This window comes from Hippocampus bargibanti, linkage group LG08, assembly GCF_051943395.1.
Source record: "Hippocampus bargibanti isolate YZ-2025 linkage group LG08, ASM5194339v1, whole genome shotgun sequence".
Classification (NCBI taxonomy): Eukaryota; Metazoa; Chordata; class Actinopteri; order Syngnathiformes; family Syngnathidae; genus Hippocampus; species Hippocampus bargibanti.
This window is the reverse complement of record NC_142741.1, coordinates 5091781-5116639: the sequence shown is the minus strand read 5'-3', so window position 1 is coordinate 5116639 and position 24859 is coordinate 5091781. Positions and strand designations below refer to the sequence as shown.

General features: G+C 44.4%; 3 protein-coding genes and 1 long non-coding RNA gene across 7 annotated transcripts; 2 read left to right on the top strand and 2 right to left on the bottom strand.

Annotated features, from left to right (window-relative positions):
• The first annotated feature begins 1842 nt into the window (after nucleotides 1-1842).
• On the top strand, nucleotides 1843-15673 carry stk17b (serine/threonine kinase 17b (apoptosis-inducing)). Of its 2 annotated transcripts, XM_089003167.1 has the most exons (8): nucleotides 1843-2327; nucleotides 5209-5421; nucleotides 6497-6635; nucleotides 6703-6829; nucleotides 6916-6964; nucleotides 7072-7251; nucleotides 8136-8378; nucleotides 15535-15673. In XM_089003167.1, the coding sequence occupies exons 1-8, from the start codon at nucleotides 2206-2208 to the stop codon at nucleotides 15563-15565; spliced, it is 1104 nt and encodes a 367-aa protein (XP_088859293.1). In that variant the 5' UTR covers nucleotides 1843-2205; the 3' UTR covers nucleotides 15566-15673. The 2 variants fall into 2 exon arrangements, with proteins under 2 accessions (XP_088859293.1, XP_088859295.1); XM_089003169.1 differs by lacking the exon at nucleotides 15535-15673 and having other exon boundaries at nucleotides 1844-2327; nucleotides 8136-14169.
• LOC148894408 (uncharacterized) lies at nucleotides 5349-6478 on the bottom strand. The gene is made up of 3 exons (XR_016115842.1): nucleotides 6195-6478; nucleotides 5565-5623; nucleotides 5349-5447 (listed from the first exon to the last, which is right to left on the bottom strand). It is a non-coding gene; the product is annotated as an uncharacterized LOC148894408 (long non-coding RNA).
• Nucleotides 15343-19035, bottom strand: lg08h2orf69 (linkage group 08 C2orf69 homolog). Its single transcript, XM_089003170.1, has 3 exons — nucleotides 18745-19035; nucleotides 16098-16336; nucleotides 15343-16008 (listed from the first exon to the last, which is right to left on the bottom strand). Exons 1-3 carry the CDS (start codon nucleotides 19033-19035, stop codon nucleotides 15549-15551), a joined length of 990 nt encoding a protein of 329 aa, XP_088859296.1. The 3' UTR covers nucleotides 15343-15548.
• ftcdnl1 (formiminotransferase cyclodeaminase N-terminal like 1) lies at nucleotides 18880-24486 on the top strand. 3 transcript variants are annotated; one of them, XM_089003173.1, is made up of 7 exons: nucleotides 18880-19013; nucleotides 19169-19285; nucleotides 20880-20998; nucleotides 21073-21168; nucleotides 21231-21386; nucleotides 23292-23480; nucleotides 23561-24486. In XM_089003173.1, the coding sequence occupies exons 3-7, from the start codon at nucleotides 20884-20886 to the stop codon at nucleotides 23989-23991; spliced, it is 987 nt and encodes a 328-aa protein (XP_088859299.1). In that variant the 5' UTR covers nucleotides 18880-19013; nucleotides 19169-19285; nucleotides 20880-20883; the 3' UTR covers nucleotides 23992-24486. The 3 variants fall into 3 exon arrangements, with proteins under 3 accessions (XP_088859299.1, XP_088859297.1, XP_088859298.1); XM_089003171.1 differs by lacking the exons at nucleotides 18880-19013; nucleotides 19169-19285 and adding an exon at nucleotides 19807-19947 and having other exon boundaries at nucleotides 23561-24483; XM_089003172.1 differs by lacking the exons at nucleotides 18880-19013; nucleotides 19169-19285 and adding an exon at nucleotides 19932-20056.
• The last annotated feature ends 373 nt before the right edge of the window (nucleotides 24487-24859 follow it).

The window sequence follows — 24859 nt, the reverse complement described above, 5'->3', positions numbered from 1 at the left end:
TAGGGCCGGACCTTGAACACGTTTGTCTTAAAAGGACAAACAAAAGCGACATTGCAAAACATTTTGAGTTTGCGTCATCGCGTGTGGGTGCAGCACTGCACTGAATCTTGACGACTTGACAGGAGAAAATAAAACAAAACAGGAAACAAATGTTCATTTGATTGAATACGGATAATTGCACGCTCATAATATTGCTATCTAGCTGGCTATCTAACTATCTAGCTGGCTAGCTTTGATAGCTATCTGTTTGCTAACTAGCTATCTAGCTGTCTACCTAGCTAGCTAGCTACTTAGCTCGCTATCTATTTGCTATATATTAGCTATCTATTAGTTATCTATTAGCTAGCTAGCTAACTTTCTATCTATTTGAGTTATTCCTGGTTGAGTGAACGCTGGCGCGTGTGGCTGCCGCTGCTCACCCGCAGAAAAACTGATCCTGTGAGAGTAAAGTGGCCTTGAGTTTTGAAAGGTGCTTAGAAATGAAATGTATTATTATTATTATTATTATTATTATTATTATTGTTATTATTATTATTATTATTATAAAATGAAGTGTAGGGCCGAACCTTTAACACGTTTGTCTTAAAAGGACAAACAAAAGCGACATTGCAAAACGTTTTGAGTTTGCGTCATCGCGTGTGGGTGCAGCACTGCACTGAATCTTGACTTGACAGGCGAAAATAAAACAAAACAGGAAACTAACGTTCATTGGATCGAATATGGATAATTGCACGCTAATAATATTGCTATCTAGCTGGCTAGCTAGCTAGCTTTCATAGCTTGGATGTCATCAACAAGAAACTTAACTTAAATATTTTATTTCCTCTCCACTTCTTTTTATTTATCTGGCTATATAGCTGGCTATCTAACTATTTAGCTGGCTACCTAGCTAGCTATCTACTTGCTGTCTAATAGCTATCTAGCTGGCTATGTATTAGCTATTTAGCTAGCGAAGTATCTCGCTGGCTAGCTGTTAGCGAGCTATTAGCTAGCTGGCTAGCTTTCTATCTAGTACTCCGGATAGAGTGAACGCTGGCGTGTGTGGCTGCCGCTACTCACCCGCAGAAAAACATATCCTGTGACTGTAAAGTGACCTTAAGAGTTTTGAAAGGCGCTTAGAAATCAAATGTATTATTATTATCATTTGCTCACTAGATATCTAGCTGGCTACCTATCTAGCTAGCTAACTATCTATTAGTTATCTATTAGCTAGCTAGCTAACTTTCTATCTCCAGTATTTGTTATTCCGGGTTGAGTGAACACTGGCACATGTGGCTGCCGCTGCTCACTCACAGAAAAACTTATCCCGTGACTGTAAAGTGACTGAGAGTTTTGAAAGACGCTTATAAATGAAATGTATTATTATTACAGTATTTTTATTAATAATAATAACTTAAGAGGAGCATGGGCGTGCCGCAGCCCGAACGGCTCCAATTATTTTTGTTAATACTATTAGCCTTGTCGTTTTTAGCATGATGGGGAAATGTTTTTATTCACAAAAAAACGACATCCATTGTTTATGAAGACAAAGAGCTACTTTGAATTCTTTATTTGTGTTTTGCTCTTTGCAAACAAAAAGACTCATTATTTTCTTTGGCAGTTGAATATAAAAAAAAACAGCAGTACGTGACGTCATAAACATTGAAAATGTGGGCTCGTTTAAAAGATTCAATGATAAGAGTTGATACAAATATGATGAATTCGTTGTAAAAGTATGACAGCATTTGTTTGAAGACGTAACATTCTTAAGTATGTTTGAAAGTTGTGCTCGTCTTTTTTTTCGGATTCATTTCCGCCTCCCAGTTTCAAATGTAAACCGCACAACTAAAGTGCGCATGCGCAAGATGGTGACGGACAGAGAAAGTGTCAAACAAAAAAAGGACTAAAAAAAAGGAAAACAAGTGAAAGGGGCCAAATGGACAACAAGTGAACTTGAAGTGGTTGACTTGAGCATTGGTCGAGCGGTGAAAAGCGTAAAGGAATGGCGGGGACGTGTGCTTTATAGCCGAACTCCTCCTCCTCCTCCCCGTCGTCCGCGTCTTCCGCCTCCAGCGTCAAATGGACCTAATGCAGCGCCGAACTGACCGCGGAAGCTAACCGGGCTAGCATGGAAGCAGAAGCCGCTGGCCGGCGCTCTTAAGTTTTTCGCTTCGTCTACTTTCGAGTCTCTTTCGTATTTTGTCGTGACCGGTACTGGATTTGAAAATGTCCCGGAGGCGGCTGGACAGCCGTAGCGGTTTAGCCGCCGGACTCCTGGCCGAAAGTCACACACCGATCAGCGCGGAGCCGCTGGACGCCGTGTTCGAAGTCACCGGCGAGTTGGGAAGGTGAGTTGCAACACTCGGGGACGGTTCCCAAACTTTAAGGGGACACCACAATCATTGAAATGCCAATCCGTGAAAATGACGCCCATTGATACATTTGAACGTAAAACCACTTAGCGTTTAAACATCCGCATTTTCGACACGTCGCCATTTCGGAAGTTCATCGCGATGTCAAGTTTTTGGAGTCCAGAAAAATGCGGAGAATATATTTTGAGATTCTTGTATTTACTCGAGCCAAATATATAGAAGTGGACCACCCTGCCGACAGTGACTCGGGTCGGAGTTTGAGCAGCCCTCGCCCGGTGAGGGCGTGGAGCTTGAAATCTGTCTGCCGGAAATAATTATAATAATCCATTTCATTTCCAAGCGCCTTTCAAAACTCTCAAGGTCACTTTACTTTGCAGTCACAGAATAAGTTTTTTCTTCTGTGGGTGAGCAGCGGCAGCCACACGCGCCAGCGTTCACTCAACCCGGAAGTAACTCAAATAGATAGAACGCTAGCTAGCTAGATAGCTAGCCAATCGATAGCCAACTGTTACCTAACTAGATAGCCAGTGAGCTAGATAGTGAATATATATCTAACTAGCCAGCCCGAGCTAATAGATAGCAAATAGCTCACAAATGATAATAATAATAATTAATAATAATCAGTTTTGTTTATAAGCGCCTTTCAAAGCTCTCAAGGTCACTTTACGGTCACAGGATACGTTTTTTTCTGTGGGCGAGCAGCGGCAGCCACACGCGCCAGCGTTCACTCAACCCGAAAGTAACTCAAATAGATAGAAAGCTAGCTAGCTAGCCAATTGATAGCCAACAGTTACCTAGATAGATAACCAGCCAGCTAGATAATGAATAGATAGCTAACTAGATAGCTTGCTAGCCAGCCAGATAGCTAGCTCGCCAACAAGTGCGAATAGAACATATTGAAAACAGATTTTTGTTCTCGTTCCTATTTGCTTTCTCTCCTCGCTACGCAACGAGGATGGTTTCAAGTTACCGTGTTGCAAATCCAGGTCACTTTTTTGACACTGTTCTTGTCCTTGCATGGTAAACATGAACTTTGTCCAACCAGTTCTAGCGGTTTGCCTCTTGGTTTGGTCTTAACTTTTGTTGTTTCTGTCGTCAAGGAGTCTGACCTCATGACAACTCTAATGGAACACCTTACGATACAGTTCACGCATTTTGCGTTTCACATTTCAACAAACTGTTGGAAGATCATTTATCTGAGTTCACCATTGCTTTGTACAACTTTCTTTGTATTTCAGTGATACCTTGGCTTAAAAACAGCGTGTTGAAGGCGAAAAGTGTCTTCCCCAAAACATAATTTCCCATAGGAAACCATTAAAATGAGAATAATCCGTTCCCAGGTCCCCATAAAACATTATAATTTTCTACTTTCTAATTTTCTAATCCTTAAACCCACACAAAATATACCTTATTTTATGTATAATAAATGTGATATTGTATTATAATTAAAGAAATATACTGTACTGTATAATAAAGTCGTTATATTTACCTTTGTGGTGGTCGTTGATGGCTTGATAGAATGGAAGTGTCTCAAGGAGCTCTGGGTTGTACATCTTGGAAATTGTGATATTGCAACAGCAACAGATACAAGCAGATACAATAGAAACATCATTAATAGCTGGTTCCCTAACTTGTCTTTTCATTTCAAATTTAACCGATGGCTGGTGCGGGTTATTTGTGGAGCCTGATTGATGGGATATTTTAACCTTGTAGTCTACACTCTGCCTGTGAACTATCAAAGTTGAAACGAATCCAAATTTCACTGTCTTCTATCCTTTTTGTCACTCTCTCTCTGTCGTCTGCCTGTCTCTTTAATGTTTAAACCACCTCCCCTCACTGCTGCGTTCTTGACCAATCACGTGGCTTTAACCAATGACTGGGGGCGAGGAATAGAGGACAAAAACAAGCCGGCTGCCATTTTCTTGTTAGAACAGGCTCGTTCCCGAACGACGCATCACTCATTGTGGAAGCTCCGTGTGTATCCCGAAAAATAGTTCGTATGCCAAGGTAAAATTTTCATAAATTTAATGTTCGTAAACCGAAAAGTTCATAAGCCAAGGGGTTCATAAACCGAGGTATCACTGTACTAACAAGAAAGTTGAACAAACGGTGCTTTTAATGTGAAGGTTCTACTCTTATTTTCGAAACTGAAAATTGATTACATTTAGTAGATCATAATCACAATCATCTTTATTGGCCAAGTATGTAGAACACACAAGGAACTGCAAGAATCCAAACAAGGGTGCGGAAAGTCCGACTGGACCCTCTGCACCCTGCCCACCACCTTTTCCAGCGACTCCCTTCAGGCGCACCAAATCCAGCAGACATTTAAACAGCTTCTTCCCCTGTCGCCATTAACTCTCTAAACTGTCCCCCAAATAGAACTAGAGTATACTAGAGTATAGTGCAGCCATTTTTCTTATGATGATACTAGTGCAGCGTGTTCTTCCAGAGACAAATTCCTTGCGTGTTCTACATATTTGGCAATAAGAATCAGACTCAGAAAACCTTTAATCGTCCCATAATGGGGAAATTTGGAAATTTGAAAGATGATTCTGATTCTGATTTGTCTCCGGTAGAACACGCTGCACTAGTATCATCATTAAAAAAATGCAAAGAGGCGGTAGACAGTTGTATTTGGGTTACTGTTTAGAGTACAGTGATACCTTGGCTTACGAAGTTGGATCTCAGACAGAGTGTGCGCATCAGCAGGTGTCAGTTTCTCGGTTCTGAAATAGGGCGGTGGTGTCTTTTCGAACCCGATGCTCAAAAAGTGACTTTAAAAGCGCACCGTGGCAAGCAGCCATTTTGGGTGACAGAATAAAAGCCAAAATGTTTTGCTTTGTTGTCGTCCAAGGGGCAAGTTTGCGGTGGTGAAGCGCTGCGTGGAGAAAGCCACGGGCAAGGTGTTCGCCGCCAAGTTCCTGCGCAAAAGGAGGCGGGGTCGAGACTGCCGGGGCGAGGTCGTCCACGAAATGGCCGTCCTGGAGACCGCTCGCAACAACCCCAGAGTGGTCAACCTGCACGCCGCTTACGAGACGGACCACGACATCGTCCTCGTGCTGGAATAGTGAGTCGCCATCTGGGACATCGGGCCTTTCAACAACAATAATAATAATAATAATAATGATGGTGATGGTAATAATAGTAATAGTGGTAATAGTAGTAATAGCAGTAATAGTAGTAATAGTAGTAGTAATAATAATACATTACATTTTAAGCGCCTTTCAAAGCTTTCGGGGACACTTTACAGTCACAGTCAAGCAGAGGTACTATAATAAATAAAATACAATTACAAATAGAATGCAATAAATAAAATACAATTTTAGATAGGTGGGTGGAAGGATAGTAGTAATAGTAGTATTAATACTAATAGTAGTGATAGTAGTAGTAATAATAATAGTAATAATAATAGTAATAATAATAGTATTAATAATAATAATAATAATAGTAATAGTAGTACTAATAATAGTAATAGTAGCAATAATAATAAGATTAATAGTAGTAATAATAATAGTAATAGTCGTTATAATAATAGTCATACTAGTAATAATAATAATAATAGTAATAATAATGCACATTTCCCCATTGTGGGGGAAATAAAGGTTTTCTGATTCTGAATAATAATATTAATAGTAATAGTATTAGTAATAATAGTAATGGTAATAATAATAAGAGTAACAAGAGTCATAAGAGTAATTATAATAATCGTAATAGAATAGATAGCTAATATATAGCGAATGGATAGTTAATAGATAGCGAATGGATAGCTAATAGCTAGCGAATGGATAGCTAACAGCTAGCGAATGGATAGCTAATAGCTAGCAAATAGATAGGTAATACCTAGCTAATAGATACAGGAGCTTTTGTCCCTCGGGCTGGAAAAGGTGGTGGGCAGGGTGTGGTGGCTCCAGTAGGATTCATGAGATGATACATTTTTAGCGAAAAGACTTGATGGACCGCAACCTCCGATTGGTTGAAAAGTTGTCCACTTTTGTCCCTACCAGCGCGGTGGGCTGAAAAATGTGGTGGGCAGGGTGCGGAGGGTCCAGTAGGATTCATGAGATCATACATTTTTGGCGAAAAGTCTTGATGGACCGCAGCCTCTAATTGGTTGACAAGTCGTCCACTTTTGTCCCTCCCAGCGCGGCGGGCGGCGAGATCTTCGACCACTGCGCGTCGGACGAGCTGCTCCCCGAGGCTCAGATTACCCGTCTGATCAGGCAAACGCTGGAGGGTGTTCACCACCTCCACCAGAGCAACCTAGTGCACTTGGACCTTAAGGTGCCGATCACAATCCAGATGAAGTCAGACGGGCCTTCGCTTTGACGGTCTCACGTCTCTTTCTCAGCCCCAGAATATTCTCCTGACCAGCCTCTCCCCTCCCGGAGACATCAAAATTGTGGACTTTGGTCTGGCGCGCAGATTGGGCGCGGTCGGGGAGCTCCGAGAGATTCTTGGCACGCCTGAGTATGTGGGTAAGGCTGGACAAAAACAAACAAAAATGTAAATGGGTGGAAAAAAAATGCAGATTTTTTTTTTTCAATTTATCGTCTTCACTCAGCACCGGAAATCCTCAATTATGAGCCCATCACCACGTCGACGGATCTTTGGTGAGCGGCCATTTTGTCACCCCCCTCCCCCAGCAGTCAGAATGCCAATTCCCCCCCTTTTGCCGTGTGTTTGTAGCCCCTGCGTTTTGTTTGCGTATTTCCCGCAGGAGCGTGGGCGTCATCGCCTACATGCTGGTGACGGGCGAGTCGCCGTTTGCCGGCGATGACAAGCAGGAGACCTACCTCAACGTTTCCCAGGTCAACGTGGACTACAGTCGCGAGGCCTTCTCCAGGGTTTCCGAGCTGGCCGTCGACTTTATTCGCAAGCTGTTGGTCAAAGCGCCCGAGTGAGTAATGACGCTGGCGGCGACGCCCCCCCCCCACCTCCCACGGCTCCCCCAGAATACAAATACAGTGATACCTCAATTCACGAACTTAATTGGTTCCCAGGGAGTGTGTGTAAGGGGAAAAGTTCATCTTCCAAACATTTATTTCCCATAAGAAACCATTAAAATGAGAATAATCCGTTCCCAGGTCCCCATAAAACAACATTTTCTACTAAATAAACCGTAAAACTACACAAAATATGCCTTCTTTTATGTATAATAAATGTGGTATTGTAATGTAATTAAAGAAATAAACTGTACTGTATCATATTATCTACAGTATTAGCTATTTATTTGCTATCCATTAGCTTTCTATCTATTTGAGTTACTTGGAGGTTGAGTGAACGATGGCGCGAAAACGTTTCAAAATGTCATTCATTGAAGGTGCCCCTTATAATGCGGTGCGCCTTATGCATGGAAAAGTTTTATTTTTAAATATGTCATTCATTGAAAGTGCCCCTTATAATGCGGTGCGCCTTATGCATGGAAAAGTTTTATTTTTAAATATGTCATTCATTGAAAGTGCCCCTTAAAATGCGGTGCGCCTTATGTATAGATTAAAAAAAAATGTCATTCATGGAAGGTGCCCCTTATATTCCAGAAAATACGGTCATTGAAAAAAAATATCATGCGGTGCACCTTATGTATGGAAAAGGTTTGAAAGTATGTTATTCATTGAAAGTGCCCCTTATAATGCGGTGCGCCTTATGTATGGATTTTTTTATTTCATTCATTGAAAGTGCCCCTTATCTTCCAGAAAATACAGTCATTGCAAAAATACCATGCGGCGCACCTTATGTATGAAAAACGTTGTTAGCGCGCTAATGGCTAACTGTTGCCGATAGGGACCGCCCCAGCGCCGCCGAGTGCATCGCCCACCCTTGGCTGTGGCAGCAGCAGCCGTCGTCCAACGGCGGTCCGGAGCCGGCGTCCGGCCGCGCCGCCCGCGAACGGAGCTGCGGCGCTAAGTGGGCGTCGCCCCCGCCCGAGGACAAGGAGAACTTCCTGGAGTCGCCGCCGCCGCCGCCTCATTCCCACGCCAAACGGCTGCGCTTGGAAGACGAGGCGCTTCTGATCGACGGTGACGTGTGAGTTCTAAGATGAAAAAGGGGAAATGGCTTTTAAATTGTTTTTAAGAGCAACGGGGCGACGTTTCCGATGAGATTAACAGCAACCAGCCAAAGATGATCGTCTTACCGAACCGCCGCGTGGCGCTAACGCCACCCTGTTTGTCTTCAACTGGAATTTGCGTGCCAAATGAGGGGCTTGTGGTCACTTTTTTTTCATTTTCTTTTTTGTGGAGATTAATGCGATGCAAAAAAAAAACGGCCTCCGTGCTTGCGCCTTGTTTTCATAGCGGTTTTGGCTAAGCCAGTACACACATAGCGCGTGCGTTTCTGCATCTTAACCCCGCCCCCTTATTTATTTATTTATTCATTCGTTATTTTCTAATGCCCCACTAAAGTGTGGTTCCCGTTTTTCTTTGTAGGCTGTGTGCTACACACACACACACACGGAACAATATTTGTTGTTACCGTCCCAACAATGATCCCATCGTGGTGTCCCAATCAGAAAGAAAGAGGCGTTCTTCGTGCCTCCATCAAAGTATTTTGACACTAATTTAAAAAAAAAAAGTTTTGACGTTTTGGTTTCATAAGCACATCCGTTTTTTGAAGAATTTTCATGTTTGTTATAAGGTTGATCAAAAAAGCTAGCGATTGAGCTAGCTAGCTTGCTAGCGATCGAGCTGGGTAGCTGGCGATCGAGCTGGGTAGCTGGCGATGGAGCTAGCCACATGGCGATGGAGCTAGCCACATGGCGATCGAGCTAGTCAGATGGCGATCGAGCTAGCCAGATGGGGATCAAGCTAGCTAGATGGCGATCGAGCTAGCCAAATGGCGATCGAGCTGGCGATCGAGCTAGCGAGATGGCCATTGAGCTAGCCAGATGGCTATCGAGCTGGCGATCGCGCTAGCCAGATGGCGATCGAGCTAGCCAGATGGCAATTGTGGTAGCTGACGATCGAGCTCGCTAGGTGGCGATCGATCGAGCTCGCTAGATGGCAATCGATCGAGCTAGCTAGATGGCGATTGACCGAACTAGCTGGCGATCCAGCTGGCGATCGAGCTAGCTAACGATCCAGCTGGCGATCGAGGTAGCTAACGATCCAGCTGGCGATCGAGTGATGGAGCGATCAAGCTAGCGAGTGATTGAGCTAGCAAGCTAGCAACATAGCGAACGATCAAGCTATCGAGCTTGCCAGCTATCGAGCTTGCCAGCGATTGATCTAGCTCGCGATCTTGCGATCTAGCTAGCAATCTAGCGATCTAGCTAGCAATCGAGCTAGCCCAGCTAGCTAGCGATAGAGCTAGCCAAGCAAGCTAGCTAATAAAAGCAAATCCAACTTGTGAAATTCCATGTTGCTTGCTAAAGTCCAAACCCAATTTTCAAATTGTGGTATGTCAACCAAAATAACAGTCAATACTTTTGACTTTAAATTTGAAAACTAGTTCTTTGTCCATTTGTTTTGCGCTTTGTATGTCATACGTGGAGGGTATGAAACATTCTAATGGCTTCCCCAAATTCATAACGGCCCTTGAGATGAAACCGTAACCACAATGTGGCCCTCGGCTAAAAATGATCCATATCCACCTGATATGTTATTGTTACGCTAGAAACATGATTTGTACATTAAAAAAAATGTCGATTCAGAATCGGCTTATCCTGCATTTCTGATTAAGTGTCGTCCGGCATCATCTGGCAGTCGCCGGTTGGGAAAATGGCGGCATTTGTCCCCAGCGTCGCTATGTGTGTACTGAGCTTCCAAAGCACGCGTGGAGATTTTGCGGAAAGCGTCCGCCACCAGCACAAAAAAAAAAAAGCACATTCCCGCGACGCAGCGTCAGGGTTTTCTCTTGGAATCCTTCCGCTTTCCATTATTCAGTGTTGATCCCGATTCTCAGGTGTTGGATGTGTTCTCCACTCCCAAAATGGTGCCGGTTGTTGTTTTGGGCACGCAGGGCGGCGGCTGCGTTAAAAAGGGAACCGCCGTTAAGCACTGAACTTCCCCCCCATGTCGACGTTGCGCTTTTTTTGCATTCTCGCTTTTAGATTTTGTCCTTTTTGAAGGCTCTTCTTCTAAGTATCGCCAGAAAAGGAGAAACAAAAGAACACTGTTCACTTTCCTTATTTTTTATTAGCATCATTGCTATATAGCAGTGGCTGAAATAATGTTAGCCCGGACGCCCGGGGCGTGCAACTTTTATGTCGGGAGTACAACTTACAAAATGTCTCCGCCCGGGTGGCTGACAACTTCTTCAGGGGGAAAAAAACGAACATTTTTTTTTTTCAAATCAAACGTTTTCTTTATGCAACAATGGTTTTTTTGCGACTTATTGTGTTTTAAGTTGTGTAAAATGGGGCAGGCAACTTTTCAGAGTTGTCTGCCCTGGTGTCCGGTAATTTTGAGTTTCAGACACTGTATATAGCTGTCTAGCTTGCTGGCTTGCTATCTATCTAGCTAGATATGGGCTAGCTTTCTATCTATCTGCCATCTAGCTCCTTGGCCGGCTATCTAGCTAGTTGTCTATTAGCTATATAGCTATCTAGTTGGCTAACTATTAGCTAGCTAGCTTTCTATGTATTTGCTATCTAGCCGGCTATCTAGCTAGCTATGTATTAGCTATATAGCTATCTAGCTGGCTGGCTAGCTATTCGCTATCTATTGGCTAGCTAACTCGTTTTCAATCGATTTGAGTTACTTCCGGGTTGAGCGAACGCTGGCGCGGGTGGTCGCCACTGCTCACCCACAGAAAAACTGATCCTGACTGTAAAGTGACCTTGAGAGTTTTGAAAGGCGCTTAGAAATCAAATTTATTTTTAGTATTATTATGATTGTTATTATTATTATTATTATTATTGTTTATATTGATCCCATGAATGTATACTGTCCGATCTGGGTTTTAGACCATAATCCGTTCCAGAAACCGGTTTGAAAACACGTTCCCATAAATTTATACTGTCTCACCTGGGTTTTGGACCATAATCCGTTCCAGAAACCTGTTTGAAAACGCGTTCCCATGAATTTATACTGTCCGACCTGGATTTTGGATCATAATCCGTTCCAGAAACTGGTTTGAAAACATGTTCCCGTGAATTTATACTGTCTCACCTGGGTTTTGGACCATAATCTGTTCCAGAAACATGTTCCCAAGAATTTATACTGTCCAACCTGGCTTTTGAACCATAATCCGTTCCAGAAACCAGTTTGAAAACAGATATGTTTGAAAAGCCAATCATTTCCCCTTATAAACAATGTTTCCTGGAGAATCTGTTTTCCGTTCTAAACTGAGGCATAAAAAAACTGCAATTTTTGAGTGGAAACCCGAAAATGGTCAAGAACCGAGACGTTTGACTGTACTGTCACTTAAAGTAATGATGATGTGGAGAAGGTTATGGAGAATTGGGGGAATTGAGAAGGTCGAAAGAAGGTTGTGATGTGTGGTCACGGTGCAGGAGATGTTAGGAAGTGGTCCTTGAGAGTTTTGAAAAGCGCTTATAAATGAAATTGAGTATTATTATCATTATTGTGGGCCGAGGCGTCAAATCCAAGGACGTCTTTGTGTGGATTGTCATCTATTTCTTGTCGTCATCTCGCGCCGCCGACAACGTTGGCCTTTTGTGCCCGGGCGGCCATGTTGTCACCCGTCACGCTTGTCGACGGTCAGGGCGGAATAACTGCAACGCTCCTCAGAGGGCGTCGCTTTTCGACGCGACTACATCTCGAGGTCACTTTACAGTCACAGGATCAGTTTTTCTGCGGGTGAGCAGCAGCAGCCACACGTGCCAGCGATCACTCAACCCGGAAGTAACTCAAATAGAAAGCTAGCTAACTAGATAGCTAGGTAGATAGCCAGCCAACTTCTAGCTAGCTAGATAGCCCGCTAGATAGCTAGCTAGCTAACTAGATAATAGATAGCTAGCTAGATAGCCAGCCAGCTAACAGATGGCTAGCAAGATAGCCCGCTAGATTGCTAATAGATATCAAATAGATAGCTAGCTAGATAGCCGGCTAAATAGCCAGCCAGCTAATAGATAGATAGCTAGATAATAGATAGCAAATAGATGGCTAGCTAGCTAGCTAATAAATACCTAATAGATAGCTAGATAACCAGCCAACTAATAGCTAGTGAGATAGCCTGCTAGATAGCTAATAGATAGCTAGCTAGATATCCAGCTAAATGGCCAGCCCCCTAATAGATAGCTAGATGGCTAGCTAGGTAGCTAGATGGCTAGCTAGGTAGCCAGCATGATAGCTAATAGATGGCTAGCTAGGTAGCCAGCTAGATAGCAAATAGATGGCTAGATAGATAGCCAGCCAACTAATGGCTAGCTAGATAGATAGCCTGCTAGATAGCTAATACACAGCAAATAGATATCTTGATAGCTAGATGGCTAGCTAGTTAATTCTTAAAGGATATGGGCCCGCAGCAACATGAGCCCATATAACTTATTTTTTCTGATGAAAGAAGAGAGTCTAAAGTTTCTAATGCCGTACTGAATATTTATGTCGTCCTAAAAGTCAATATTCTGTGGGTCCTGGAATTCGAGTGAAAATGACAAAAACCCTGGCACTGGGGTGGACACTTTGTCCTCCTTGAGATATCAGTCAAGCAACTACACTTTTTACAGATACCATTTATTATTATTATTATTATTCCCAAAAAATCGGCTTCAAGCTGTTTCCCGTTGGAGTTTACGGTTCAACGAACCGAACCACATTTCAAACGTTTTGCTTTCCAAAAAGGAAAACGTTAGCTTAGCACACGCGAACCAGCGTCGACATACTAACGCTAGCAGATAGCGTCGACTGCTTCTTGGATTGGATGTACCTTTATTCGTCTGGCATTGGCGAAATTGACATTTTTCCGCAGCAAAGTGATGAAAGGAAAGAAAGAAGTAGAAAAACAAAATACAGGAGCTGCTGGAAAGGCAGCCACTCTTGCGGCGCCATCTTGAAGTCTTGCTTAAAGGAGACATATTAATAATAATAATAATCCATTTCATTTCGAAGCGCCTTTCAAAACTCTCCAGTCACTTTACAGTCACAGGATCAGTTTTTCTGTGGGTGAGCAGCGGCAGCCACACGCGCCAGCGTTCACTCAAATTGACAGAAAGATAGCTAGCTCGCCAATAGTTCGCTAATAGCCAGCCAGCTAGATAGCTAGATAACTAATAGATAGCTAGCTAGATAGCCGGCCAGGGAGCTAGATAGCGAATAGATAGAAAGCCAGCTATCTAATAGATAGCTAATAGCGAGCCAGATAGCTATATAGCTAATAGATAACTAGCTAGATAGCCGGCCCCGGAGCTCGATAGCAAATAGATAGAAAGCTAGCTAGCTAGCCAGCAAGCTAGATAGCTATATAGACATGCAAATGTTATGCAGATCAATGATTCGTGTCCATTTTTTTTTAATGCTATGACACTTTTGTGCTGTTTGTCTGATACCTCACACGCGCACCTTTGACAAGTCGTGTCTTGAAAAGGATGACGCTTAGCTGACATGGCGCAAAATCTTTTGTTTTGGAAAAGCGGCGGCAAGCCAAGAAAAGGCGGCCAGACTTGTTTTGCGCCGGCGGCGCCCCCCTCGCGATCAAACACTTGAACTTGTCGGCTCGTATTTTGCGTTTGTGTCGTTGTGGCGCGTCTCCGTTTGTTTATTTTGTCATTTTAACGTGCCAGCAATGTCATTGCCAACCGCTGAAGAAACGAAAGGAAGCTCCCGTTTTGTGATGGGGGCGCACGCACACACAAGCTAACGCCCTTTTGGGCATCCGGGTGCTGCCTTAATCATTAAAGATTGTCGAGATGATTTAACTTTTTTGTACCATATGCTTGATGTTTGCTTTCGCGGGCTGAATAAAATGATGTGGAAGGCCAGATGTGGCCCCCCGGGCCTTAACTTTGACACCTGTGAGTTCAAGGATTAGCCAGCGAGTTGAATAGGAGAGCTAGCTCACATGCCCAGTCGCTAGCGAGATCGCTCGAGAGCTAATTGCTCGCTAGATCGCTCGCTAGCTAACATGCTTGCTAGCTAGCTTGATCGCTAGCTAGCTAAATCGCAAGTTAGATCGCTCCTGAGCTAGATTGCTAGCTAGGTTGCTCACTAGCTAACTTGATTGCTAGCTAGCTTGCTCGCTAGCTAGGTTGCTCACTAGCCAGATCGCTCGCTAGATATATTGCTCACTATCTACATTGCTCGCTAGCTAACAGGATCGCTAGCTAACATGCTCGCTAGCTAGCTCAATCGCTAGCTAGCTAAATCGCAAGTTAGATCGCTCCTGAGCTAGATTGCTCGCTAGCTAGGTTGCTCACTAGCTAACATGCACACTAGCTAACTTGATTGCTAGATAGCTTGCTCACTAGCTAGATTGCTCACTAGCTAGATTGCTCACTAGCTAGATTGCTCACTAGCCAGATCGCTCGCTAGCTATATCGCTCACTATCTACATTGCTCGCTAGCCAACATGATCGCTAGCTAACATGCTCACTAGCTAGCTCAATCGCTAGCTAGCTACAATCGCTTGCTAGCTAACATGCTCACTGGATAGTTCAATTGCTAGATTGCTCACAAGCTATTTCACTAGATTGCAAGCTAGGTAGCTAGTTCGATAGATGAGCATAGAATTCCCCAAATTTGATTTGCTTTTGTGGTAGTAAGTAAAATGATGCGGCGGACCAGATTTATACCCCGGGCCTTGACTTTGACACCTGTGATTTAAGGAATTAGAAGGCTAACTGAATAGAGAGAATGCAAGCTCGCTCAATTGCTAGCTATCTCAATCGAATTCCTTACATTGTAAGTGATTGGCCAGCGAACTAAATAGAAAGAGTGATCGCTCGCTAGCTCAAATAGATGAGCATGGAATTTCACAAGTTTGATTTGCTTTCGCGGGCCGAAAAAAAAGAGGTGGCAGACCAGATTTGGCCCCCGAGCCTTGACTTTGACACCAGTGCCCTGAACGCACCCCCCAAAAAAGGTCATTGGAATGAATTACAAATGAATTTACTTCATTGTTTTCAATTGAAACTGGGGGAGGCTGATTTTCCAGTCACATCAACAAAGTCGCAAAATGTTTTGCACTCGTGTACACGACACGGAACCGTGCGAGCCGTCGACCCGCGGATGGAACCCAGAACAAAGTCCCCGCCTTTGCATCAAGCGTCTCCGTGTGGTTCCAGGAGACAAAGAACACTCAGAATTCCTCAATGACCCGAAAGTGGTTTTCAATGGACGGCGGTTCCTCCCCAAAGTGGACTCGATGGCACGGACTCGCCCCGAGCTCCTCCAAAGTCTCGACGAAACACGCATGCTCCCGGCCCACCCAGGCCCGCGCCGGGTCTCGGACCTGGTACGGCGTGACGTGGGCGTGGATCCCGATCCCGCTGGCGGCGAGCTGGCCCAGCAGCGTCCCATCCGTCACCCAGGTCTCGCTTCCTCCCGGGTGGCCCCCGTCCAGCCAGAACATGTCAGAGAGGCTTCGGGCAAAGCGGCAAAGTCGCCGATCCGCCAGGGCGCCGGCCAGCTCGTGGACCACCTGGTTGAGGACCACGCAGCCTTTGCTGAAGCCCACCAGGGTCAGGGAGAAGTCTGCGCCCGGAGTCCGGATGGCGTTCGGCAGGCCGGCTCGCTGCATCCCGTGGATCAGGAGAGACCTGCAACCGCAGTCGGAGGTTGGCCACCGGGGAATCGGTTCCAAGTGTAGGAACCAAGAAGAACACGAGTCAGTGGGTCGGGTCCCAACCTGAGGTGGCTCAGCGCCCCGCCGTCGGGTGAGTACGGGGCGTGTTGCGGGGCGCCGAACATGTTGCTGTCCACAAAATGGGGGTAGGCGCTGAACTTGTGCAGGTACATGCGGGAGGCACGCACAACCCAAATGTGGTGGCCCGGAAAGCGGCGGCCCAGCGTGATCCCCACCCGCTCCAAACTCCAGTCCTGCCAGGGGGCGCACTCAGGGTGCGAGGCCATCTCCTCCTGGAAGTTCTGCGCCACACAAACGGACCGATGACAATTGGATCACGTCCAATGACGGTTTTAATAATAATAATAATACATTTCATTTCTCTCAAGTTCTGTGGGTGAGCAGTGGCAGCCACACGCGCCAGCGTTCACTCAACCCGGAAGAACTAAAATAGATAGTTAGCTAGCTAGCTAATGGATAACTAATAGATAGCCAGCCCACTCGTTAGATAGCAAATAGCTAGCTAGCTAGGAAGCCACCTAGATAGCTAGCCAGGTAGCTAAATAGCCAGCTAGGTAGCCAGCTAATAGATAACTAATACATAGCTAGCTCGGTAGTTAGATAGCAAAGACATAGCTATCTAGGAAGTTAGTTAGCTAGCCAGATAGCTAGACAGCTAGCTGGGTAGCCAGCTAATAGATAACTAATACATAGCTAGCTCGCTAATTATATATCAAAGAGATAACTAGCTAGGAAGCCACATAGATAGCTAGCCAGGTAGCCAGTTAGATAGCCAGCCAGATAGCTGGGTAGCCAGCTAATAGATAACTAATACATAGCTAGCTCGTTAGTTAGATAGATATCTAGCTAGGAAGCCACCTAGATATCTAGCCAGTTAGATAGCTAGCCAGATAGCTAGACAGCCAGCTGGGTAGCCAGCTAATAGATAACTAATACATAGCTAGCTCGCTAGTTAGATAGCAAATAGCTAGCCAGCTAGGAAGCCACCTAGATAGCTAGCTAGGTAATAATAATAATAAATTTCATTATTAAGCGCCTTTCAAAACTCTCAGTCACTTTACAGTCACAGGATCTGTTTTTCTGTGGGTGAGCAGTGGCAGCCACACACGCCAGCGTTCACTCAACCCAGAATAATTCAAATAGAAAGTTAGCTAGCTAGCTAATAGCTATCTAACTAGCTTATAGAATATAATATCCAAATAGAGAAATGTTTGACAAAATATATGAACTCATTCACGGCCAGCTCATAAATAGCCAGCTAGACAGCCAGCTAGGTAGCCAGCTAATAGATAACTAATACATAGCTAGCTCGGTAGTTAGATAGCAAAGACATAGCTATCTAGGAAGTTACATTTGTTTGGGTTTTGCTTTGTCTTGCGGGGGGGTGCGATAAAGCCCTGGTCAGACCTCTAGCATTTCCCTTTAGCGATTCTTTTCCAGCTTCAGCTGTTGTTAAAGCGCTAACTCAACCAATATGTATGGATTGCATTGCATTTTGGACAGCTGCCCCCATTTCAAGCTCAGATAACATATCATTTAGGAATTAACTCTTTTTTTCTGATGAAAGTAGAGAACCTCAGATTTCTAACGCTGCAGTGAATGTTGATGTCGTCCTAAACTTCAATATTCCGTGGGTCCTGGAATTGGAGTGAAAATGACAAAAACCCTGGCACTGGGGTGGACACTTTTTTTGCACATCGTCTGCCAGTCAATGAGTTAAGAGAATAGAATTCCAAATATAACAAATATAGAAAAGTTGTCAAAAGTGTAATACAGAAATTGATGAGTTTTCCAAATACTGTACAGTGATACCTCGGTTTAGGAACTCCTTGGATTACGAACTTTTCGGTTTACGTACGTTAAATTTGTGAGGATTTTACCTTGGCATACGAACTATTTTTTCGGGATATACACGGAGCTGCCACAATGAGTGATGTGTCGTTTGCGAACGAGCCTGTTCTCCTAACAAGAAAATGGCAGCCGACTGTTTTTGTCCTCTATTCCCCGCCCCCAGTCTTCCGTTAAAGCCATGTGATTGGTCAAGAACGCAGCAGTGAGGGGAGTTGGTTTAAACATTAAAGAGACAGGCAGACGATAGTGAGAGAGTTTCAACTTTGATAGTTCAAAAGCAGAGTGTAGACTGCAAGGTTAAAATATCCCATCAATCAGGCTCCACAAACAACCCAAACAAGCTATCTGTACACTTGATGCAAAAAGTAACCCAGCTAAACAGAACACAATTGATGATGAACTAGATAAAATTATCACAGAGAAAGCACCTACAAGGGATCATTCCTCAAGATGGTAAAAGAAGAAAGTTACGTTCCTCATCAAGTGTTTAATGCTGAGGAAACGGCCACTCCATTCCATCAAGCCATCAACGACCATCACTAAGGTAAATAAAACAACTTTATTATCCAGTACAGTTTCTATATTTAATTATAATACCATAGCACATTTGTTATCCGTAAAATAAGGTGTATTTTGTGTCGTTTCAAGGTTTAGAAAGTAGAAAATTATGTTTTATGGGCACCTGGGAACGGATTATTCTCATTTTAATGGTTTCCTATGGGAAATTAATTTTTGGATTGGATTGGGATACACAATTTTCGCCTTACACACTCTGTCTGGGAAGCAATTAAATAAGCCAAGGTGTCACTGTGCAGGTAACCGGTCGGAGTTCGCTCACCTGAATGTCCCCGTGGAAAAACACCAGGTGCTTGCTCGACCCGTTGTGGTCTCCTTGAGACTCGTCGTGTCCATCTGCGGGTCGGAGGAGGAGCAGGTCGTTGAGCATGTTGGCTTTGCATCCGGGTACGGCCAGTAGCTTGTGGAGCCTCGGCGCGCCCGTCCCTTTGGCTTGGGGGGGCCCAACGGGGCGACTGCTGGATGCGGAAGAGGAGGGCGCCATCGTGGTCGCCATCGTCGCGCGGACTGCGCTCGAAAAATCCAAGTCAAGTGAGATTGACACACGGTGCATTACGGTAGTTGGTGGTTTGCGAGCGGCGTGTGCCACCTTCAAAATAAAAGCGTTAGCTGGATTGAAACTGCTTGTTTCTTTTCATCTAAACCACCGTCGGTCATGCACTCGTTATTTCGCTTTTGTTTTGAAGGTGTCCCACGTCGCTCGCTGGCCGGAAACTACCGTCATGCACAGTGTTGTCAATCCCAGTGGCCGTTCAACAGCACATCCAGCTCTGAATTGGCCTTGGTGAAAGCATCTTCCTCAGGTTTCGCACTTGACCTTACACATTACGAGATGTCGCCTCTCGTTATTCTGAGCAGCATGCAAAAAAAGTCGCAATTTAAATAAAGTTGTGTGATTTACACACGAGGCGGCGATGTTGACGAAAAACACGCTTCCGCCTTAAAAACGCAGTTCATCAACACCACAACTGAGCATGCGCGAATGCCACGACGTCCTGTATACGTCACGATTCCCATTCCGCTTCCGTATTCGCTCGAAAGCGACGAAACGAAAGACGAACTACATTCGCGTCGTTTTAATGCGATGTTTTGAAGAAACAATCAACCGCACGGAAGGCACAACAGTCACGAATTAAGACAAATCGCCCATGTGCCCGAAGCAGACACGAGCGCGCACGTTAAACCAAGATGAGTCCCTCGCGGTGACTTCCGGGTTCGACTGCGAGACGGAAGCCACACTCGGCTCGCTGGCTAAAATACATTCACGCGCCTTCCTTTGTTAATACAACAACGTTGACATTTGAAATTCACTTGTGTTGTGAGCATTTTATATCAAATAAATCATTTTAAATGGCGATAAAAAATCTTCACAGGATATAGTGACAGATTGGACTTTGGCCATTTTGTGTACTCTGCACTGCCACTGGCGATGATATTCAACAAGTGAATTTCAAGGGCTCGCTCGGTGACTATCAATTCGATATTTATTTTTTTCTGCTAACCGACATTGTCATATTTACGGCTACTTTGATTATCCCAGGTTGCTCAAACATTGGGTGCGCGCTAAAAACAATGTCAGTGTCTGGGTTTGAATTTACTGTGAATTTACATCTCCTTATTTAAACAGAGTTATTTAAAAAAGAGAAAAACATTCTGCTGTATAATCAGACAGTCCCTGCTTCATCACATGTTATAATTTCTACCTAGCTGGCTATCTGTTTGCTATCTATTAGCTAGCTGGCTATCTATTTGCTATCTAGCTTGCTATATGTTAGCTGGCTATATATTTACAATCTATTAGTTATATAGCTAGCTAACTATTACTTATTTATTAGCTAGCTAGCTAACTTTCTATCTATTTCAGTTATTCCGTGTTGAGTGAAGGCTGGCGCATGTGGCTGCCGCTACTCACCCACAGAAAAACTTATCCTGTGACTGTAAAATGAGAGTTTTGAAAAGCGCTGAGAAATTAAATGTAATATACTGTATTATTATTATAGTGCATACTAGTTCTATTATTATTATTATTATTATTATTATTATTATTATTATTATTTTTATTATATTTCGGAATGTAGCAACAGTGGTGTAATAAGACAACAGCCGTGCGGTATGAGTGATATTTTGCGAGTATAGCGGTTAGCAGCTAGCGCTTTCACAAGGAGTATCTATCGAGCTAGCAAGTTATTGAGCTATCTATCAATACAGGTAGTTAGCTATATCTATTAGCTAGCTAGCTAATGCTGGATATCTAGCTCGCTATCCATTAGCGATCTGGCTGATGAGTTAGCTAATTATCTATTAGCTATCTATTAGTTAGCTACCTAGCTTTCTATGTATTTGAGTTATTATTATTATTATCTGATCTCATTGTTCATCCATTTTGTATTCTCGCAGAACCATGACGAGCACTTTAATGGGAAGGCGCCTGGTGACGTGTCTGCTCAACGTGTCCGAGGCTCGCAGGAGGGATTTGGTGGAACGTGTGGCCAAAGCCGCCTTGTACGACTCTCAAGGCAAGAGGAGGTCGGCCATTTTGTTTTTAAGTAGACGTCCTTGAGCAAATGTGGTCTTGGTTGCGATTGGGCAGGTGTCCGAAGAGAAGCCACCACCGTGCTGAACATCTTCAATGACGCCGACTACAACCGCTCCGTCATCACCATCGTGGCCACCATCGAAGCCATCCGTAAGTTTCACCTTCACTGGCAAAATCTTCAGTCAATGTCCTGTCTTTGTCCTGCGTTTCAGGAGAGGCCATCCTGTGCGCCTGCGAGAAAGCATGCGAGCTGTTTGACATGCGCGTCCACTCGGGGGTCCACCCGTGTTTGGGTGCCGTGGACCTGGTACCCCTCTACCCGCTGGGAGAGGACGTGGCCGTGGATGACTGCGCTCGAGAGTCTCGCGGTAATAATAATAATAATCCGTTTTATTTCTAAGCGCCTTTCAAAACTCTCAAGGTCACCGGCTAAGTTTCTCTGTGGGTGAGCAGCGGCAGCCACACGCGCCAGCGTTCACTTAACTCAAATAGATAGAAAGCGAGCCAGCTAGCTAATAGCCATATAGCTAGTGAGCTAGATAGCTATCCAATAAGTCAGATAGCTAATAGCTAACTAGCTAGATAGCCATCAAGACAGACTGACAACAGATGGCTAATAGATAATAGATAGCAAATAGATAGCTAGCTAGCCGTTCAGCGTTCAGCGTTCACTCAACCTGGAATAACTCAAATAGATAGAAAGCTAGCTAGCTAATAGATAGCTAGCTAGACAGCCAGACAGACAACAGATAGATAATAAATAGCAAATAGCTAGCTAGCTAGGCATTCAGCGTTCACTCAACCCGGAATAACTCAAATAGATAGAAAGCTAGCTAGCTAGATAGCCATCCAGACAGACTGACAACATATAGCTAATAGATAATAAATAGCAAATAGATAGCGAGCTAGGCATTCAGCGTTCACTCAACCCGGAACAACTCAAATAGATAGAAAGCTAGCTCGCTAATGGATAGCTAGCTAGATAGCCATCCATACAGACAGACAACAGATAGATAATAGATAATAAATAGCAAATAGATAGCGAGCTAGGCGTTCACTCAACCCGGAATAACTCAAATAGATAGAAAGCTAGCTAGCTAATAGATAGCTAGCTAGATAGCCATCCATACAGACAGACAACAGATAGATAATAGATAATAAATAGCAAATAGATAGCGAGCTAGGCGTTCACTCAACCCGGAATAACTCAAATAGATAGAAAGCTAGCTAGCTAATAGATAGCTAGCTAGATAGCCATCCATACAGACAGACAACAGATAGCTAATAGATAATAAATAGCAAATAGATAGCTAGCTAGGCGTTCAGTGTTCAATCAACCCGGAATAACTCAAATAGATAGGAAGATAGCTAGCTAATAGATAGCTAGATAGACAGCCATCCAGACAGACTGACAACAGATAGCTAATAGATAATAGATAGCAAATAGATAGCTAGCTAGGCGTTCAGCATTCACTCAACCCGGAATAACTCAAATAGATAGAAAGCTAGCTAGCTAATGGATAGCTAGCTAGATAGCCATCCATACAGACAGACAACAGATAGATAATAGATAATAAATAGCAAATAGATAGCGAGCTAGGCGTTCACTCAACCCGGAATAACTCAAATAGATAGAAAGCTAGCTAGCTAATAGATAGCTAGCTAGATAGCCATCCATACAGACAGACAACAGATAGATAATAGATAATAAATAGCAAATAGATAGCTAGCTAGGCGTTCAGCGTTCAATCAACCCGGAATAACTCAAATAGATAGGAAGATAGCTAGCTAATAGATAGCTAGATAGACAGCCATCCAGACAGACAGACAACAGATAGATAATAAATAGCAAATAGATAGCTAGCTAGGCGTTCAGCGTTCACTCAACCCAGAATAACTCAAATAGATAGAAAGCTAGCTAGCTAGATAGCCATCCAGACAGACTGACAACATATAGCTAATAGATAATAAATAGCAAATAGATAGCGAGCTAGGCGTTCAGCGTTCACTCAACCCGGAACAACTCAAATAGATAGAAAGCTAGCTCGCTAATAGATAGCTAGCTAGATAGCCATCCATATAGACAGACAACAGATAGATAATAGATAATAAATAGCAAATAGATAGCGAGCTAGGCGTTCACTCAACCCGGAATAACTCAAATACATAGAAAGCTAGCTAGCTAATAGATAGCTAGCTCGATAGCCAGCCTCTCGGCGCTGAGGTGGTTTTTTGTGCGCTTTTGATGTCGGGCTCCGCCGTGTCCTCCCCAGCCGTGGCCGCGGGCCTGACCCGGCGGGTGCCGGGCACCAGCGTCTTCCTCTTCGGGTGGGCGGACGCCCCTCGCCAGCGGGGGCTGGCGAAGAGGAGGAAGGAGATGGGTTGGTTCAAAAAGACGCCCGACTTGAACGCCATCCAGGCCTGCGTCGGGCCTGCGCCGGGCCCATGTTACGGCCTCACCGGTCAGTCCCAAACCGTGGCTGACCAAACAGCAAACGCCGAGTGGCGCCGTGACTTCCTCCCGCCGTCCGTGCGACCGCAGGGGTCGGCGCCAGTCCCTACGTCATGAATTGCAACGTCACCATCGACACGCAAGACCTGAGCGTCGGACGCCTCGTGGCCGCCGCCATCCGGGAATCCGCGCCGGGGGGTCTTCCGGGTGTCCAGGTTTTGGCCTTGCCGCACCGGGGTGCCGTGGAGATCGCCTGCAACGTGGAGAGCGTGCCGGGTTCCGGCCCGACCGGCGCCACCGAGCCATGGCCCTCCTTCAGCGTGGGGGGGCGGCCGTACTGTCACGTTCCGGCTCGTCTCATCGCAGACACGGTGGCCCGGCTGGCCGCCGAGCACGGCGTGGCCACCCAGGACGCCGCCCTGGTGGGCTTCACCCCCTTGGAGTGCCGGGCTTTGGCCGAGGTGGCTCTTTCTCGGGGCGTTGGCGAATTCTGGAAAGAGCGGCACGGCTTGCGCATGTGAAAATAAATTTGGATTCTAGGCCACTTCTCGCAGATGACTGTTTGGTGCCAATTCCAGCCACAGAATGGCGGTTTTGAAACAAAATGGCTGCTTCGAAACAAAATGCCTGCTTCGAATCCTCCCTGTTTGCTTTCCAGTCTCCAGGCTTTAAATGCATTCCTTTATTTCGAATCAGAATCATTTTTATTGGCCAAGTATATAGAACACACAAGGAATATGTCTCCGGTAGAACATGCTGCACTAGTATCGTCGTAACAAAAACATGACAAATAAGTATGGAAGAGCATTCCTTAATCAGAATCAGATTACAATCAGAATCAGAATCATCTTTATTGCCAAGTTTGTAGAACACACAAGGAATTTGTCTCCGGTAGAACATACTGCACTAGTATCGTCGTAACAAAAACATGACAAATAAGTATGGAAGAGCATTCCTTAATCAGAATCAGATTACAATCAGAATCAGAATCATCTTTATTGCCAAGTATGTAGAACACACAAGGAATTTGTCTCCGGTAGAACATGCTGCACTGGTATCATCGTAACAAAAACATGACAAATAAGTATGGAAGAGCATTCCTTAATCAGAATCAGATTACAATCAGAATCATCTTTATTGCCAAGTATGTAGAACACACAAGGAATTTGTCTCCGGTACAACATGCTGCACTAGTATCGTCGCAACAAAAACATGACAAATAAGTATGGAAGAGCATTCCTTAATCAGAATCAGATTCCAATCAGAATCATATTTATTGCCAAGTATGTAGAACACACAAGGAATTTGTCTCCGGTACAACATGCTGCACTAGTATCATCGTAACAAAAACATGACAAATAAGTATGGAAGAGCATTCCTTAATCAGAA

What these genes read in the sequence shown, in the direction of transcription:
- lg08h2orf69 (XM_089003170.1), bottom strand. Translation starts at nt 19,035, where the DNA reads ATGCACCGTGTGTCAATCTCACTTGACTTGGATTTTTCGAGCGCAGTC. An exon ending in TTTTCCACGGGGACATTCAG is followed by an intron (nt 16,337 to 18,744) that starts GTGAGCGAACTC and finishes TGTGTGGCGCAG; the next exon opens with AACTTCCAGGAGGAGATGGC. An exon ending in GGGGCGCTGAGCCACCTCAG is followed by an intron (nt 16,009 to 16,097) that starts GTTGGGACCCGA and finishes CTGCGGTTGCAG; the next exon opens with GTCTCTCCTGATCCACGGGA.
- ftcdnl1 (XM_089003173.1), top strand. Translation starts at nt 20,884, where the DNA reads ATGACGAGCACTTTAATGGGAAGGCGCCTGGTGACGTGTCTGCTCAAC. An exon ending in CGCCTTGTACGACTCTCAAG is followed by an intron (nt 20,999 to 21,072) that starts GCAAGAGGAGGT and finishes GCGATTGGGCAG; the next exon opens with GTGTCCGAAGAGAAGCCACC. An exon ending in CTGCGCTCGAGAGTCTCGCG is followed by an intron (nt 21,387 to 23,291) that starts GTAATAATAATA and finishes TGTCCTCCCCAG; the next exon opens with CCGTGGCCGCGGGCCTGACC.
- stk17b (XM_089003167.1), top strand. Translation starts at nt 2,206, where the DNA reads ATGTCCCGGAGGCGGCTGGACAGCCGTAGCGGTTTAGCCGCCGGACTC. An exon ending in TAGTGCACTTGGACCTTAAG is followed by an intron (nt 6,636 to 6,702) that starts GTGCCGATCACA and finishes TCTCTTTCTCAG; the next exon opens with CCCCAGAATATTCTCCTGAC. An exon ending in CTGTTGGTCAAAGCGCCCGA is followed by an intron (nt 7,252 to 8,135) that starts GTGAGTAATGAC and finishes TGTTGCCGATAG; the next exon opens with GGACCGCCCCAGCGCCGCCG.